At 31.5% G+C, this 17,973-nt stretch overlaps 2 protein-coding genes across 3 annotated transcripts; both read left to right on the forward strand.

The window, feature by feature from the left end:
- The first annotated feature begins 9,440 nt into the window (after positions 1–9,440).
- On the forward strand, positions 9,441–12,468 carry LOC131663165 (lipase 3-like). Of its 2 annotated transcripts, XM_058933349.1 has the most exons (7): positions 9,455–9,565; positions 9,639–10,028; positions 10,424–10,604; positions 10,842–10,956; positions 11,021–11,420; positions 11,485–11,712; positions 11,779–12,468. In XM_058933349.1, exons 2-7 carry the CDS (start codon positions 9,831–9,833, stop codon positions 11,929–11,931), a joined length of 1,275 nt encoding a protein of 424 aa, XP_058789332.1. In that variant the 5' UTR covers positions 9,455–9,565; positions 9,639–9,830; the 3' UTR covers positions 11,932–12,468. The 2 variants fall into 2 exon arrangements, with proteins under 2 accessions (XP_058789331.1, XP_058789332.1); XM_058933348.1 differs by having other exon boundaries at positions 9,441–10,028.
- Positions 12,469–13,108: 640 nt separating this feature from the next.
- LOC131663148 (lysosomal acid lipase/cholesteryl ester hydrolase-like) lies at positions 13,109–17,509 on the forward strand. The gene is made up of 7 exons (XM_058933312.1): positions 13,109–13,905; positions 14,970–15,150; positions 15,326–15,440; positions 15,561–15,801; positions 15,873–16,028; positions 16,110–16,337; positions 16,661–17,509. The coding sequence occupies exons 1-7, from the start codon at positions 13,663–13,665 to the stop codon at positions 16,835–16,837; spliced, it is 1,341 nt and encodes a 446-aa protein (XP_058789295.1). The 5' UTR covers positions 13,109–13,662; the 3' UTR covers positions 16,838–17,509.
- The last annotated feature ends 464 nt before the right edge of the window (positions 17,510–17,973 follow it).

The following is a 17,973-nucleotide window of genomic DNA, read 5'->3' on the forward strand; positions in this document are numbered from 1 at the left end:
TTTAGCAAATTTAGGGAAGCAGGTCAAATTAAAAATAATGGTATGGTCTCCTCAATCGCCAGACCTCAATCCAATCGAGTTGTTTTGAGAAGAACTACATCGGGCTGTAAGAAGGATGAACCTAACTTCTGCAGCAGATTCATGGACTGTACTACAAGAAGAATAGAAGCAGATTTCTACAGTAACATTAAATAAACTAATCCAGAGAATATCCACACTATGCAAGGCTGTTAGCCAAAGTAAAAGTCATTATTTTGATGAAAAGAAAGTTTGATTTGATTGTATAGTAAAGTAAAAATTGATCAGCTTTGTGCAATATATTTATTATAATTTAAGTTACTAGGACTTTCATTATTAAAAATCTATGATAATGTCAAATATTATTTACAATTGATATTAATTTGTTTTGAATGTATTGTTGATTGAGTTTATTATCCATCACTTTGTGTGTCGATACAAAAATTATGTTTAGTAATAAAATATTTTTTGAATTACATATATATGTGTTAATTCTATTGTTTAAGTCTTACCACGTATAAATACAATATTTTGAAACTTTTCTATTCGTTTGCTTAATTTAATTTTAAAAAATATATACAAAATTTAAATATTAAAATTTGGTTGTTTCCACTCCCACCGCGACTACGACTTGTGTGTTGTATAAACATCGAAACTATACACCCAGTACCTCCCACTCACTTTGTTACGTGTAAAAACAAGCTAACCAATAAACAAAGTTGCATCGTCGAAACAATCACCTATCCAAGTGCTAGCCGTACTCGATGTTACTTAACTTTGCTCATCGGCCGAGTGTGAATCTTCGCGACACACCAAAATGTCAGTTAAAAAAATCACCTAAAATTTTTCTTATAAATTCTTAAAAAATTTCTGGGTATTTTCAGTACAAAATAAAGTACCAAAGAAATAATCAATACCTTTAACTTTGATCCTAAAGTCATTTTTAAGGATCATTTCAAGATCAACATTTTTTGTTTATGAAAACCCCTACTTTTTCCGAAATGAAAAGAGTGGGATATGATCTCCAAATGTCCCTCAGGATCTACTTTAACCTAAGGTCATATACACATCTAAAAGTAAAATGTCCTGCCCTTTTCATTTCCGCAATAAAAAATAGGGGTTTCCATTTAAAAAAAAAAGTTGACCTTGAAATGATCTTCAAAAATGACCTTGGCGTAAAAGTAAAGGTTATCGATTATTTCTTTGGTCCAAACCCTACAACTGCTGTTTAAACAATTTTCTTGGAAAAGGCGATCTGGGAAAGTTTTCCAGGCGTACAGTTTCTTTTGGTATACCCTGTACATATATGTATGTGTGTGTTGTGTGTGTTGTGTTGTGTTGTGTGTGTGTGTGTGTGTAACATAAACTTCCACAAAGAGGAGAAAAGCTCTTCTAAGTTTATTCCTCTCAATTCCGAACTGTTTCTCATCACGCGAGCATACATATGCGCTTATACCAAGCGAAACTTTCCGTAAGAGTGATGGGACGCTTCATTTATGTTGAGCTCACTTTATGAATTAACATAGTTTTGCGCTTGCTTTCGAATATGCGACGAAGCCTGATGATTAATTTTTAACATGGTCTGCGAAGAACTAATAAAATTCGCCAGAAAATATCGCGGTCACCGAACGAATCGGAGGTGTGCACTTAGGATCTAGGCCATCCCAACTGCGAATGAGATGGTCTTGACCACGACGATCCATGACAGTTGCTAGTTCAAAAAGCAGGGTTGCAAGGTAACGCTTGTAGCAATGCTTTCGGTTAATGTCTTGATGTTTCCTTGGTGTGACTGGTGGCACGGCAGGATTGGAAAAAAGCAAAATTTCCGAAAAAATCCGAAAATCAAATCTGATTGTTACATTTGAATGAATATTTTACACATAACGTAATTAATTTTTTTTTAATTATGAATCTTTATTATTACAACATCATTTTCTTATTTTTTAAATTTTATTCAAGTACATGATAACGCACTCTTTATATAAACCAATATAATAACATCTTATACAAGCTGTATACATCAATAACTCGATAACGCAATTGCTCAAAAAATAATGGCTAGAAATTCAATTGACCAGAAAATAACGGCTAGAAATCCGGGAAATGAATACAACACAGTGACGGCAACGTGGCGGTGAATTTAATTCATAGTAATCAACGGATTTATATATATTACTAATGTAAGAACAGTCATGTATCGCATTGAATATACCAAAACGTAACTAAACATTTCTTTTTGTTTATAAATATATTCTTCTCAAAATTATTGTAATACTATTTTGTTTTCAACGAGATTCAACATTTTTATTCTTGCTTCGGTAAGTGTCAGTCATCAAAAATATCGCTATACTCGATCTATTTTTTGTCTTCTCAGATCTCTGACGATTTGATTGAGTTTTCGAAATCAGATTCAAATACAAAATCAATTCTCTTCATATTTTGTAACGTAACAAAATCAACTATCAAATTATAAAATCTAGCAGCAAAACCTTTGACCTAATTCAGATATTTCTAAGGTGTTTGACGCTAAAATAACATCTCATCTACAGTCAATATTATTTTCATTTTTTGAAATATTACCATCATGATGTTGTAAGGTCTTCTCGAATTCTCCGACAAAAACAAACTTTTCTTATTATTTTTTTTAAATAGTCCATCCTTTTTAAAGAGCATATTTTTATTAATCAAATCATACTTCGTTAATTCCTTTTGCTTCTTAGTAAGTTGGGATTCTCCATTCCGCGCTCTTTAAATATGTATAATAAATGAAAGCTCAAAGATTCAGTCTTAAATTAAGTGTATGTCAATTTTTTGAATAATTATGCTTTAAGAAAACTGTGGTACTATTTTTAAATAGATGAAAAATACAAAAATTAGGAAATGCTTGTCGAGAGATAACTAATATCATTACATTCTTGGACTTTTTTTCAAACAAAGTTTTTACGATGGTGATAGTCTCAATATTAGAAGACATACCTATTTAATTTAGCTTTGTTAAAATAAGTAAGATAGACAGATATCATCAACGTTCCTAGAGTCATTGATTGTATTTTGCAATTTATAAAGTAATTATTCAATATATCAATTAAAATAAATAACAAAAGAATTATTCTACACATAATCTAGAGTCTCCTTATAAAATATTACAAAATACTAAAAAATTTCCGTAATTAACTTGAAATAAGAGATAACATCACGTGACAGAGATACGAACAATATTTCATAATTTCATTTCATCGTTTCAGCAGTGTTTTGTTATTTCGCTGTTTAAATTTATTCAAATATCTAAACACATTTTTTATATTTCTTGGTCATGCGTTATATTTTTCATTTAAATCAGGTATTTATTTTTCCATTGACTATACTTTTAACAGTTTGACGAAATACAACAAAATTGTTTTAGTTATCAGCATTTATTTGATGCGGTATAGCAGTTACAACTTTGATACATATCTATTTACAGGCATAGTAGACAGTTAAAGGTGATTATCGAGGTGGTGAAGATGAAAACTTATAATCAGTATTCTGATCATTCGATGTTAATCAGCAGAAATAATTAAATAAAAGACTATTCTCAATGCGTTTTTTCTCTTAAACTGTGCACTTATATTAGAAATGAGTAATAACACCTGTTTTCCTAATATTTATTGAAATTAATCATTTAAAAATTATAAAAAACGCCTCAATCGAATCCTTCTGATATAGTGAGTTGAAAGGGCCTTCAGCTTACTTTCTTCAGGCCGCTACCATAATCACAAATTTCTTTTTAAAAGTTTCTTCGACATAGTTTATGACATTGTCAATTCCGCTTTTTTTCAACAGTTTTTATATACATGTTTTCTTTCATAAAATTCTATACACAAATATTCATGATATAACTGACCTAATAAATCTTTAAAGTTATCAAAGCAGGTATATACGATTAATTATGGGAGGAGCATTTATCAAGAAAAAAATAAAATTAACTGAAAAGATGCATCGTTCTGTCAAGTATGTACTAAACTAATTATCCAAAAATTATGTCAATGTTTTATAAAAAGTTTATGAAATTTTGTAACCGAAAAAATGAAATTGTAGAATAGTAGTTAGTATTATAGAGCCAATGTTTGCTAATATGTGTGTTGAAGAACAAGGAATGCTAGATACAAATGAAAGGGAAAACAAATTTTTAGATATTATTCTTGAAGAAGACATGAGGAAAGAAGTCAAAGAAATATTTGATTAGTATTCAAAAAATGTTAAAAAATTGATCGCTTTCATAGGCTTTTTCAAAAATCAAATTTAGTCAGTGAGTATCACAAAATTAACAAACGATTAATTAATATAATAGTACATTACGATTCAAGTACTTATAAAGAGTTTCTTATTTACCCCGAGCGAAGCGAGGGTGGATAAGTACACGAGACGAGAAACTCTTTCCCGAACATGTGCCGTACCGTATTTTTTGATACGACGTGTGAAAAGTGCGATTTTCAATGCACGTTTTCTGCCGAGCGTGCGGGAAAAACGCACTTTGCGTTCGGAGTATCGAAAAGAATAAAATCATTTTAATGTGTATCATAGAAGTTAATGTTTCAGTTTAACGAGCATTCAAAACAATGCATATTACTTAACATGTCAATTTTTAAGCTTACTTTTGGAGATGTATATTATTAATAATTAAAAAATTCTATTAATATTTCTATTAATTTAAAAAACTATAAAAATACAATATTTATTCAAATTTATATTTTCGAGTTACGTTTTCGATTGCCTTGAATTTTAAATTGATGTGATTGTGAGATATACCAACATGTGGAATATGGAACGTGGAACAAAGTTGGATCGTATTTATTTTTATTTATTTTATCAAACAAAACGTACTATCTGACGCAATCATAATATATGAAATAAGTCTTTTAAAACGCGATTAGTCTTTACATTATATTATATAAAAATTAACAATGTTAGTCAAATATATCTTGGTTTCTTTGAACAATTTTATTCCAGCCTTTTTTATTGAATATAATGCTGTAATCATAAGAACAAACAAATTCATAGCTACTTGTTTATGTTTTTTATCAAAAATAAATATCATATTTGAATAACAATACTTAATATTATTACAATTATTATTATAGCTACAACGTCAAACAGGTATGTTGACAAAGTATATACGTTAGTTTATACCTGGAATAAACTAGAGAACGATGTGAAATCACTCATCTACATCGGACGAGTAGATTGATACGATTAAATATGATATTTTAATAAATAGGAAGGGCATAAAAAAACAATGCAAAATTAGTAAACATAATTTTTTTATTTTACTCATCGATTATGCCCATGTTGGCAACTTTATTGCTTGGATAGTGTAGGCACGCGCTTATGCATTTTTAAATTGTTTATAAAATATTTAAACAAATTGTTGTAAAATTAGTTACCTCGTTTATGTAAAATCATATAAAAGACAAATAAAAAACGAACAAAAAATTCAAGAGGAATCGAATTCATCGTCTTCGCATTACTGAAGAAAATAAGCGTGAGTCTTAGCGCACTTTTAGCTATTGTGTCGATCACAAGTTGAAACTTAAAAGTTACATCCAATCGATAGAGACAAAAAACGGTCATTTCAGACAAAAATTCAGAGATGGAATAACTGGACGGAAATGTGTCAGAAATATTGTAAATAGATGTCCTATATCTCATGAAACTCGAGATGTTGCATCAAATTTTTTGTATAAGAGGTCAAAGTTTGCAAAAACATATTTTTTTAAATCTGTAAGCCACCGTTTACATTTTATATAAAAAACGTTTAGATAAAAGTTAGATTAGAGAAATTCAGAAGCTCTATTTTGAGCTATTGCATGATAATTTACGTTCGTTAGTTATTAAAAAAAGTACCAATAACTGTCGAAAATAGCCATATTTAAGATATCAAATATTTATTACACAATGTAAATTTTTTTATTTTTTTTTTGCTGTTAAGAGAAAGCTTTTACGATTCTCTACAAAATGATCCCTCGTGCAATTGAATATATTTATTAGTTGCTAAAATATTTCAATTAGTTAACTAAGAGGTGGCTAGTACGGAGCCCTAACTTAATTCTTAATTTAAAAAATAGCATGAGAATATAAACTATATTTGTTAAAATACCTCTTTCTTTGAACTTTTGCTCTCACTACTAGACTATATCGAATTGTATTTGTAAATAAACAATCGGTACTTCCTCAGGCTGACATCAATTTTATATGTTGATGACCAAACAATAGCTACAAATTGTACAATTCAGAATTTTCTTATTTTCCCTCTTTTAAATAAAACGAACTTGAAACGCGGAATTTGGACACAATATGATGATAGATAGAACAGCCACAAGTGTACAACAGACCTAGATGCGTTACGAATAGGAAAAACAGAAGTTTAGGATGGGTGACCGAATCCTCATCACTGCTTGGGGCTGAGAGTGAGAAGGCTTATACATAGAGTTTCGCCTCCTGTATACAGTCTCCATGAGTCGTATTAACAAGTACAGAGTTGTTTTATTACTAGAGGTAAGTGGGGTAAAGTGGAAAATTTTTGTTAACTTTAAAAAATTCTAGAGAGCACAAAAATACGTCTGCACGCGTCGGTATACTGTAAAGATTTGCTTACGGTCATTACAAGTACATGTCAGTAGCGCATGCCAAACATACTTTGATAGTTTGCCCGGAAAGTGATAGTTCCAACTCTACCTCATTTCCCACTTTATATACTTATCTCTAGTTATTCATAGTCATAGGTTATGTTAAAAAAAATTTATTGATGACACTATAACCAAACGCCTAAAAGAATCTTATCAGATAAGTAATTAAATTTAAAGTTAGTCAATTAATTGTATAAAACTTGTTACTTTGTGAATTGTATATTTTCTTTTGCAGACTGGAATCCCAAGAGTTTAATACAGACCAGTGGAAAAAAAGAAAAATGAAATGTAAAAAGTACTGGCAAGAAAGTATTTAGCACATGTGTGTGTATATATATATTCATGGATGTAATATTAATACTGCTAACATTTAGCAGTGTGGGTATTATCAACAGGCAAGTAATTTTTCTTAATGCTCGTTACTGTAAGTTTTTGTAGAAATTATATGATTTAATTTCATTTTGTAAATAGCAATATATATTCATCTGTACTATCTTTTCAGGATTTCTTTTAAGTAGTATTAATATCATAAACTGATGTAAAAGTATAAAAGAGATCTTATCCGATGCTGAATTCATGAGAGTATAATTTAATGCAAGATCATGTCATGAAATTAACATTCTCATGATTTCAACATAGAATAAAATCTCTTTTGCCCTTTTATATGAGTTTATCATATCAAAACTACTTAAAATGTATCTACAACAGGTAGTACCAATAAATATATACAACTATTTACAAAAATAAATTATATATATTAATTTCTTTTTGTAAATAGCTATAATATCGTTCAGTTATTAATGATATGATGAACTGATATAAAAGCAAAAAAGAGATCTTACTCTATGTTGAATTCAAGAGACTATAAAATATGTAGATTTATAGGAATGTATGATTATTGACATTATCATATATTTCATCATCTCTTTCAATTTTCACCTTCTTTTAAATATGTGACTCAGCCATCCTTTTATTTTGGTAATTTTGGAGTGTCACTGGATCAGATATTTATCAAAAGTTCAAAAATAAATAAAAGTATAAAAATTTGAAAATATATTTCTGAGGTGTGCTTGAAGATCCTCATAAAATTGATTTTATTTGCTGTTTACAATATTTTAATTTATCCATGTTAGTTCTTTGAAACATGTAAGATTTTTATTTCTTTTGCAGGCAAAATCTTACCGATAAGTATTACGCTTATAAAATAGTGAAATATTTGAAACAAAGTTATTTGACAGAGGAATGGTAAAAATTTATTACATTACCACTCGAGAAACAACTTTTAGAGCAAGGAGCTACTCTGGTAGTACAACGGAGTCAACCAGAAAAACATGTAAGATACAGCTATATAAGGTGTATGCTAGAAGATATTGTAGAACAAGCAAAGGAGGTGCTTAAAAGTGGAAAAGAAATCTTATCCAATGTTGAATTCATGAGAATCATTATTTCATTACATGATTTTACAATAAATTATATTCTCATGAATTCAGCATAGAATAAGATCACTGTTTGCTTTTATATCAGTTTTTTCAAACCAATACTATTTCAAAGATGGTATAGTCATTTACAAATAGAAATTAATTTCTATAATTTCTAAATAGCTGTATATATTCATCTGTAGTACCTTTTGAGGATATATTTTAAATAGTATTTATATGGGAAACACTTATAAAAATATAAATGAGATCTTATCCGATATTAAATTTATGAGAATGTTAATTCATGACATGTTCTTGGATGAAATTATATCCTCATGAAATCAACATTGGATAAGATGTCATTTATGGTTTTATAACACTTTATCATACCAATACTACTCAGAATATATCCACTGAAAGTAGTACCGATGAAAATATACAACTATTTACAAAAATAAATTATATGAATTAATTTCTTGTTGTAAATAGCTATAATATCTATTCAGTAGTACTTATATGAAAAACTGATATGAAAGAATAAAAGAGATTTTATTCAATGTTGAAATCATAAGAATGTTAATTTCATGACATGGTCTTGCAATGAAATTAGATTATATTAAATTATATTCTCATGAATTAAGCATCAGTAAGATCTCTTTTACAGTTTCATACTAGTTTCATTACTATTAAATACTAGTATTTCCTACAATATTAAATAATGACATTTAAGTTAAAGAAATAATAATTATATTAAATAAAAATAAACTCACCTCGAACATATCTTCACCAATTGCAGCAACCAGTAGCACAACGATCACTTCTTTGTCCAATATTATTAATTTTTATTTTGCTAATAATTATTTCACTAGTAGGCACTAATAATTATATTGAAGAGAACTGGAATCAGAATTTCGCAGCAGCACATACAGTACAAAGACGGACTTTGCAAATCGAATAACCGATATTAACAAAAGACGATCTGGGTCATGCTCATGTATATGTGCGTATATAAATTTTAAGATATCTTAATATGTATAATTAATTTATTGGATAAATAAATAAAAAATATCAAAAATTACTACTAAAAAATGTTTATTGCATCTCAAATACAAAATAATATAAATTTATTTTATTTTAATTCAATGTAAGCCGTGCTTTGATAATGCGTGCAATATGATTTCATTTGAAATTATATTTTGCAAGGCGGCAAAATGACAGCATTCTGAAGGCACGGCGTGCAGTGCTTCGTGACAGCATTATGCCTGCATTCTGACGGCACGCCGTGACGAGCATGCGCGTGCCAAACCGTGCCGGCACGCTGTGTTATCTGGGGTCGCAACTCACCGCTGACGATTTATTTCGGTCATTTCGCTCGTGCAGAAAATCTTGAATTTTTGAGCGCATCATTTCGTTTCGTCAGCGCTCCAAGACTCATCTAATATTCGGCGAAGAAAGACAATTAAAGTGGCTATTTGTGTAATTTTATAGTCACAGCAATGACTCTACCTGTTATTAATCAATAAAAATTTCTCGTTAGAATACAAAAATCAGCCGTCAGTGCTGCTTCGGACGTGTGATCGACAGTTCGTGGTTAGAAATACGATTAAAACGAAGAATCTGCAGCGTTTGGTTTTCTTGTGCTGAAGGTGTTTCAAATCAATAACGTCATCTGCAACTTTACCGCACGTGTCAAGCGTGTAAACAAACGGAAAATCGATCGAGGGAAAACATGAAGGCCTGGACTGGTACAACTGTTATCACTTTGTTGATCGTCAGTTTTTCATTGACCGACTGCAGTCTGCCACCTTTGGACAAGATTGTTGATGAAATTCATACAATTTCCAAATACGTCGATGGACATTCCAAAAAATCATCGCTCTACAAATGGTGGAAATACGCGGATGATCCAGAATTGTATATGACTACTGTAAGCACTTTCTCAAAATATTTCAGATTTTATTAAAGCACGATGTAAAGCATGTATTTTTCGCAAACGAGTTGACTTTATTTTTTGCACGTTGATTGAAAAAAAAAAAACTGATCATGGAAGAAAGCGAGACGATGACGCATCGTTGAATCTTTAGTTTTTCTTGGAAATAAAATTATAATCAAGTCAATTAATTTTATTGGAATGTTGATTACAGTTATACAATATTCATTAATACATCAAATAAATTTTAGGACGTTCTTTTTTTCTAATCTACAATAGTAAATAAATAGCACGAATCGCGATATCAGATTATTTGACCATAGCACAACAAAACATAAGTAGGTCATGTAATGATTCATGGCGAATGTAACCGTTGTCTTATCTTATCACAGCCGGAAATTATTCGGAAAGAGGGATACCCGGCCGAAGCACATGTGGTACTCACGGACGATGGTTATCTACTGACAATGCATCGCATTCCTGGACCACCCAACTCGCCCATTGCCTTTTTGCAGCATGGTTTGCTTGCTAGTTCATCGGACTGGGTGATTACTGGCAAAAATCGAGCTTTAGGTACATTACCGATTTCGAACTAAGGGATGTTCTGTATTAGACCTGACATTTCTTTGACCGCGCATATCTGCGGAACGGTTTAACCGATTTCAATGGGACGCAAGGCACCATTTGAAATGGCGCGCTTCCAAGATGGTTTTCGTTTCATTATTAACTCGATCAAAGCATAATTTCGCGAGTAATTACAAAAAATGCATCCTAGGTCGGCTTTTTTTAAATAATCTTGTTTTCTTTCAGCTTTTATATTAGCAGACATGGGCTACGATGTTTGGATGGGAAATGCAAGGGGTAACACTTATTCTAAGAGCCATATCAATTATACCACGTCCGATTTGAAGTTTTGGAATTTCAGGTAGCGTACGCGTGAAAATATTTTGGTAAACTTTCAAATTCACGCATCATTCGTATGTTTTCAGTTGGAACGAAATGGCTATCTACGATTTGCCAGCAGAGTTATCATACATTACGAATATAAAGAAAGATAAAATGATATACATAGGCCACTCGATGGGAACGACAATGTTTTTCGCCATGTCCATAGACAAACCGGACGTGGCGTCGAATATCAAGGCTATGTTTGGATTAGCACCAGTTGCCTTTTTAAATCATATTAAAAGTCCAGTGAGGCTACTCGTTCCGTTTCTTCCTGAATTAGAGCTGATCATTCGTTTTCTGGGAGAAGGTGAATTTCTACCACAAAATTCGATTATAAAGTTCCTTGCTAAGTACGGCTGTGATATCGATGTAACGGAAGAGAAAATATGCGCCAACACGTTATTCGTCATATGTGGTTTCGATACGTTACAATTCAATTATGTAAATGTCTTCTCAAAATATATCGAGACGATTGGTTTTATTAATAATAAACATTTTGTTGCAGACACTTCTACCGAGAATTCTGTATCATTCACCAGCGGGTGCATCGACGAAAACTTTAATTCACTTTGCACAGGAAATCAAGTCTGGAAGGTTTCAACGTTACGATTATGGAGCTGAAGTTAATAAAAAGTTGTATCACAATTCTACGGTGCCTGATTATGATCTCACAAAAGTTCAAGTTCCAGTTGGATTATTTTGGGCTGAAAATGATTGGTTGGCTAGTCCAATTGTAAGTTTTAAAAAAAATATTGTTGACATTTTTTTAAGTATTCTTCTGATTAAATATTTTTTTTAGGACGTCCAAAAGCTATCTGATTTATTACCAAACAATATTTTGAATCGCAAAGTTGACTATCCAACGTTCAACCATCTGGACTTTATGTGGGCTGTTGATGTACCAAAACTTGTTTATAAAGATCTTATTATTGCCATGAATAAGTATCGATAGTTTGAGATTTACTAACAAACTTGTACGGCACGTTGATCGTGTAAATACAAAGTCATTCATTACGCAGACTTCGTTGAAAAATTTGATTCATTTTCCTACTGATTAGAATATAAACGTCTTTGGTGTAATATTATTTTGTAGTAAAATGGCTTGAATTGAAATTGATGACTATTTTAAATGTAGCTTCCAAATATAATATTTTTCTTAGTAATTACCTTTTTACTACTTTATGTAACACATATAATTACGTTTGTCATTCAATTTACCACAGACAAATTAACCACGCTTACTTGGTCGGTTTTAAAATATGTTACTTTTCAGATGATTCTTGTATCATAATTCTCGTGAACTTGAGTTACGATCTAATCGACGTAATTTTTTAATTATAATAACTTTCTATTGCAAGAAAAAAAAATAAAAATGTTACAAAGAAAAGCAGAAAAATGTGTCATCTGAATAGCTAGCTACGTCGCGAATTTTCTTCCGTATTGTCAACGTGGGTGTAATATGGATTGATCTTCAGTGTCATTTCACGATAAGAGTTTACTGTATGATGTTTGCAATAAAATTATTATCTGTCATGTTATTATCTATGTAAAATTATTTCAATATTATTATATGACTAATTGGTTGACTAGTTTTCGGTAAAAGTTTACGGAAACCGAATGAAAATATAATCAAGAAGTAAACAAGAAGAAAATATTATCAAGAAGAAGAAGAAGAAGAAGAAGAAGAAGAAGAAGAAGAAGAAGAAGAAGAGAGAGAGAGAGAGAGAGAGAGAGAGAGAGAGAGAGAGAGAGAGAGAGAGAGAGAGAGAGAGAGAGAGAGAGAGAGAGACAGAGAGAGATACGAGTTTTGAGAGCAACCTATAGTCTCGTGACGTCATGCAATAAATTCATAGTTTGCTGTTTGCATTAATTAAATATTTATGTTTGAGTAACTAACGTTTTTCATCTTTAATACTGTTAGGAAGTAGTAGTAGTGTTTACATCAATGAGTCGACAAGTGTCACTGGCCTTTTGACGAATGTACTCTTATTTCGTCAAGACTATATTCCCACTCTTCGCACCTGATTTTATTGTGAGATTATCTACGTCAGCTGATATATATATATATATATAACTGTGATGTGCACAAAGTCGGCCTTATCAGCATCATTTGTCAGCTGTCTTTCAAGCCACACGCGTCAGTATAATTGTTTTTACATCGTAGGAAAGACCAACGTCAGTGAAAAGTATCGCGCACAAAGTTAAATGGAACTGCCTTCAGACGGATTAAAATAAACAAGAAATCTGTATGGCCAATAGTATTGTGATCATCGCACCTAAAAACCAGACGTTGACGAAAAATTCGGTTGTAACACAAGATACTTCCTCTTATCTCCTAGAAGATTTTCGCCACAAAATAACCCCAAACGAAATTTCTTTTGTTACAAGAGTAGCACTTTTACGGTGCAGCGATAGTGCAATTTTGAATTAATGTGTCAATTAAAACGTGATGGGAATCCACGTATGTAAACTTCCATGTGCTCAGAATATCTTTCTTATCGCGCGTGAATGCGTGTATACGTATGCATCAGCGTGTTTCTTTGTTATGGATAACTCCAAGTAAACACAGTCGTAGATGAGTGTGCGCGCGTGTTTGTAAATGCAGATGATCGCGCGCGACGCCTCAACCTCGGAAGAAAAAAACAACTAATTTCATGATATAAATTAGACTGAAAAAGCCAGTATGGTCAGTTACGTATCTTATATAAGCAGACGATTGCCAGAGAAGCATTATTTGTTTCTTTCGAGGCTTGTCGGAATTATGAGGAATAAATATTTAAAAATCGCTGCCTTCAGCTTGATCGCATTGGCAGTCGCATTTCCCAAGGAAATGAATATACCGCTTGTTAAAAGGGAAATCGATCGGATCAGTGCCAGAGCGGATTTTACAGCTTGCAGTAATGAACCTGAAGAAGAGATGACAACGGTGAGTTTGCTTGTTTTGATTGGATTATTTTTCAATCACGATATAAGTAGGTTAACGGTGATTTATAATATGAGGTTTTTACCTGTTGCGCAATTAAGTTATAAATGAAGTAAATGTGCAGTTTTCTTTAAGAAAAAAAACTCTGATTTTTTGAATATTTTAAAGGTTATACAGTTACCGTTCGGAAATTGATTTTTTGTTTTTGTTTGCACGATAGAAATAGTATTTTCAGAAATGGTTTTTAAGTAACGATAGCAACTTATCAATATCAAAGCGTATAATTATTTATCATTAGTGATAATATTTGCCATTGAATTGGTGACCTATAATCTGATCAATACTTAGATTGAACTCCAGACGTTGCAAGATAATTGAGTCATAAATGACTGTTTATTCGGAGCTCAATTTCATAAGTCTTATATTTATACAAGTACCTATTTGATGTAACCTAGATAGATCATAGTTTATATATATACAAATTTAAAACAGATTTTTTTCATTCAAAATGATGATATATTTAATTTTTTTTATAAATAAAACTTATCTATTAACACTCCTGCTTTTATCTGTAATACAGAACGATATAGCAATGGAAGGTTACTGCTAGTTTAATAAACAAAAAAGTTAAAAACCCGTTTGAGATAAAAAAATTTCATTGGCCTTGCATCACGTCATTAATGAATTCACGTTTAGCTAAAAATTTTGCTTAAGATGAATCGACCGAAAATACAATAATCAAGATCGTTTGCATCTTAGCCACCCACCTCTTTTTTAACGGTGCTTCGTCCAGGTGTATTTTGTTAGGCTTCCTAAAATCATCTGATATATAACTGTAAAGAAAAAAAACTGGTATGTGAATGATTATATAATCAGCTATTTCAAAAGTTTTTATTATGTATACGTGATGATGAAATGGTCAAATATGATTGGTTAAATTCAATGGGTGCTATAAGATAAAGCTTTACTGGTTGAATAATCAAATAATTTTAAGAGTTATTCAGTTTTTAAAAGTATTGACTACTTAATCTTTAGAAAGCAAAGCCAAATATACACTTAATTTTCAGATTCAAATGATAAAAAGGTGGGGATACAAGGCAGAAGAGCATTTTGTAACGACGGAAGATGGATATATTTTAGCATTGCATAGGATTCCGGGTGCCAAAGGATCCACTCCGGTATTAATGCACCATGCATTGCTGGAAAGTTCATCTTGTTGGGTGATTACTGGGAAAAGCAAAGCATTAGGTAATTTTCATTTTTTTTTCTTTCAAGTTCATTTTTACATCAACGGTTGATAGTATTGAAACGCTCTATTACAATTACTCATATTTAAATGAGTTGATAAATCATTTCATTTTATTAATGTCCAATAGTTGTAGTTAGTTTTCGCTTTATTGCCGATAACATAAATAATTTGCAGCATTCATTCTTGCCGACATGGGTTACGACGTTTGGATGGCGAATTCTCGAGGAAACACATATTCGAGAAATCATACAACAAAGTCACCATCGAACCAAGACTTTTGGGACTTCAGGTAAATATCAAAATTCATGTTTTCTTAAATTTATCTAAAGAACACTGTATATCACACTGAAACTTATAAAATATATAATATTCTTTTACGAATACATAAATAAATTGATAAAAATTTTAGTTGGCACGAGATGGGAATATATGACTTACCAGCGGAGATTAAATACATATCGTCGATCAATGATAAGAGTTTATTGTATATCGGTCACTCGATGGGAACGACAATGTTTTACGTGATGGCAAGTGAACGTCCAGATGAAGCAGTTAACGTGAAGGCAATGTTCGGTTTAGCTCCGGTGGCTTTTACTAATAACATAAGAGGACCATTCTACATATTTGGCAATATTCTACATTTTCTCCAGGTGATATATTATCGATTGGTCATTTTTGTTGTTAAATGCGTATGAAGGTAACCGGAATATTTTTGCTACAGGATAATGCCAATCACCAAGGCAAATATGAATTTTTTAATCAGAATCAGTATTTCAAATTCGCTGCTAAATGTATTTGCAGTAGACCATTGTTAAGGAATATTTGCGATATTGTTATCCAGTCGGTCGTTGGTTTCAGTTCTAAACAATCTGATGCTGTAAGTATATAGTAGAGCAAGTATCTTTTTCAACATGTTCACCAAAGTTCGTTGTTCGGTAATTCTTTGTTTTTTTTTTAGATGCTGCTGCCATTAGTATTAACACATACACCAGCCGGAACATCAATGAAAACGATTATGCATTTTGCTCAAGGCATCCAATCAAAGCAATTTCGCCATTACGATCATGGTATAAAAATCAACAATCAACGTTACAAGAATCCAATACCACCTGAATACGATTTCAGGAAAATTCAAGTACCGATCACTTTGTTTTGGGGTCAAAACGACTTTCTTGCTCAACCCAAGGTATGTACATGCGTTGTGCAAATCCATTATATACTGTTGTTCGTTAACATTATTTGGCATGCCTTTTTTGGCTTTTGTATAATGATTCGCTCTTTAAAAACAAAAAAGTTACGTGGAAAAACTTAATGACGTTTTTCACTCGTAAATCTGGATAGTTCCTTATCTTTTTATTCTCGTTCATTTTTCCTATCGATATAAATTATCGTAGAATTATGAGTCATGTATACGAGAAAAGCAGAGTTTTATTTTCCACGTTCGCTAAATCAAAATTTTCAAGTGCCACTGTTTCACATGAATGTATACGTGTTTGCGTCGACTTTTAGGATGTTAAAAGACTGTACGACCAACTGCCGAAGAAGGTTGCCATTTACAAAATTAACGATCCAGAGTTCAATCATCTAGACTTCTTGTGGGGTATCGACGCACCTAAGCTTGTTTATTCAAGGCTTATTGCACTCATGGACGAGTATCGTTACTCTAACGAGACAACTTCGACGTAATTTTAAGCGCTAAGCGTTCTTGAAAGGCATCCGTAGATAGGTAGTCAATATTACACTTGGTCTTGCAAGACTGAAGACGCTTTACTTATATAGCGATAATTTTCTTCTGACTGTTTTGGTTTTTCGAATGGAAATGCAGATATTTAATGTGTCGAGATTCGGTGATCAATTTTTTTTTCGCTATTGTGATAATATTCTGATAGCAATAACTTAAATTATCGAAATCAGCCCCAACAGATAGTATTAACAGCATAGATTTTATGCTTTGAAGATGGGCGTCATTTGTATGTTAGCATATTAAGATCTGTATTTAATAATATTAGTCTCTTACAAATTGATTACAGTTGACTGAGTGTATAGGTATCTTAGTATCTAAGTGTATTGTTTTGTTACGAAAATACTCATAATACATCATTAAAATGAATTTTATATAATATTAAATGCTTTCGTAGGTCGCTATTTTGATCTCTAATGAATAGCTAAAAATTATTGACATTCAGATTATAGTTAAAGCATAGCACATATTTTTTTTAAGAATAATGAGTGCAGTAAAGAATTCCACTTGGTATACTTATAATTTTAATGTAACTTGAATAAATAACTTAATAATTAATCATTTAAAACTTTGAATCATTTTGAACTATTAGTAAAATAAAACGAGAAGTTACCTTTCTGACCAATAAAATAAGATTTAAGGAACTTAAGCCCGGCTTACTTATAATTTTAATTTATCTTGATTAAATATATCATTAATTAATTGGTTTAATCTTTGAATCACGTTAATAATTGTCCTCGCTATATTGAAGTCAATGCAGTATATTGATGTAAAAAAAATAATTCAATGTCGAGCATTTTTTTCTCGTAATGAAAACGAGTTCAGTTCAGTTTGTGCACACACACACACACACACACGCACGCGCACACACACACACACACACATACACACACACACACACGCGCGCGCGCGCGCACACATACTTTAGCAGCATTGATGGAACAACCTTGTGGGAAATGCATAACATCAGAGTCAATGTCAACTCTCTTATCTCGTGGAGCACTTAACTATATCGTTTTTTCAACATATCGCATACAAAAGATTATTCTTCTCGAAGGTTGAAAGAAAAGTACTTTATTAA

Source organism: Phymastichus coffea, unplaced genomic scaffold (assembly GCF_024137745.1).
Source record: "Phymastichus coffea isolate CEN01 unplaced genomic scaffold, Cenicafe_Pcof_1.1 PCOF00031, whole genome shotgun sequence".
In the NCBI taxonomy this organism is placed as follows: Eukaryota; Metazoa; Arthropoda; class Insecta; order Hymenoptera; family Eulophidae; genus Phymastichus; species Phymastichus coffea.

Excerpts from the sequence above, each read along its gene's own strand:
- LOC131663165 (XM_058933348.1), top strand. The coding sequence starts at position 9,831 with ATGAAGGCCTGGACTGGTACAACTGTTATCACTTTGTTGATCGTCAGT. Across the intron at positions 10,605-10,841 it reads TGGCAAAAATCGAGCTTTAG|CTTTTATATTAGCAGACATG; the intron begins GTACATTACCGA and ends GTTTTCTTTCAG. Across the intron at positions 10,957-11,020 it reads TTGAAGTTTTGGAATTTCAG|TTGGAACGAAATGGCTATCT; the intron begins GTAGCGTACGCG and ends GTATGTTTTCAG.
- LOC131663148 (XM_058933312.1), top strand. The coding sequence starts at position 13,663 with ATGGTCAGTTACGTATCTTATATAAGCAGACGATTGCCAGAGAAGCAT. Across the intron at positions 15,151-15,325 it reads TGGGAAAAGCAAAGCATTAG|CATTCATTCTTGCCGACATG; the intron begins GTAATTTTCATT and ends AATAATTTGCAG. Across the intron at positions 16,029-16,109 it reads GTTCTAAACAATCTGATGCT|ATGCTGCTGCCATTAGTATT; the intron begins GTAAGTATATAG and ends TTTTTTTTTTAG.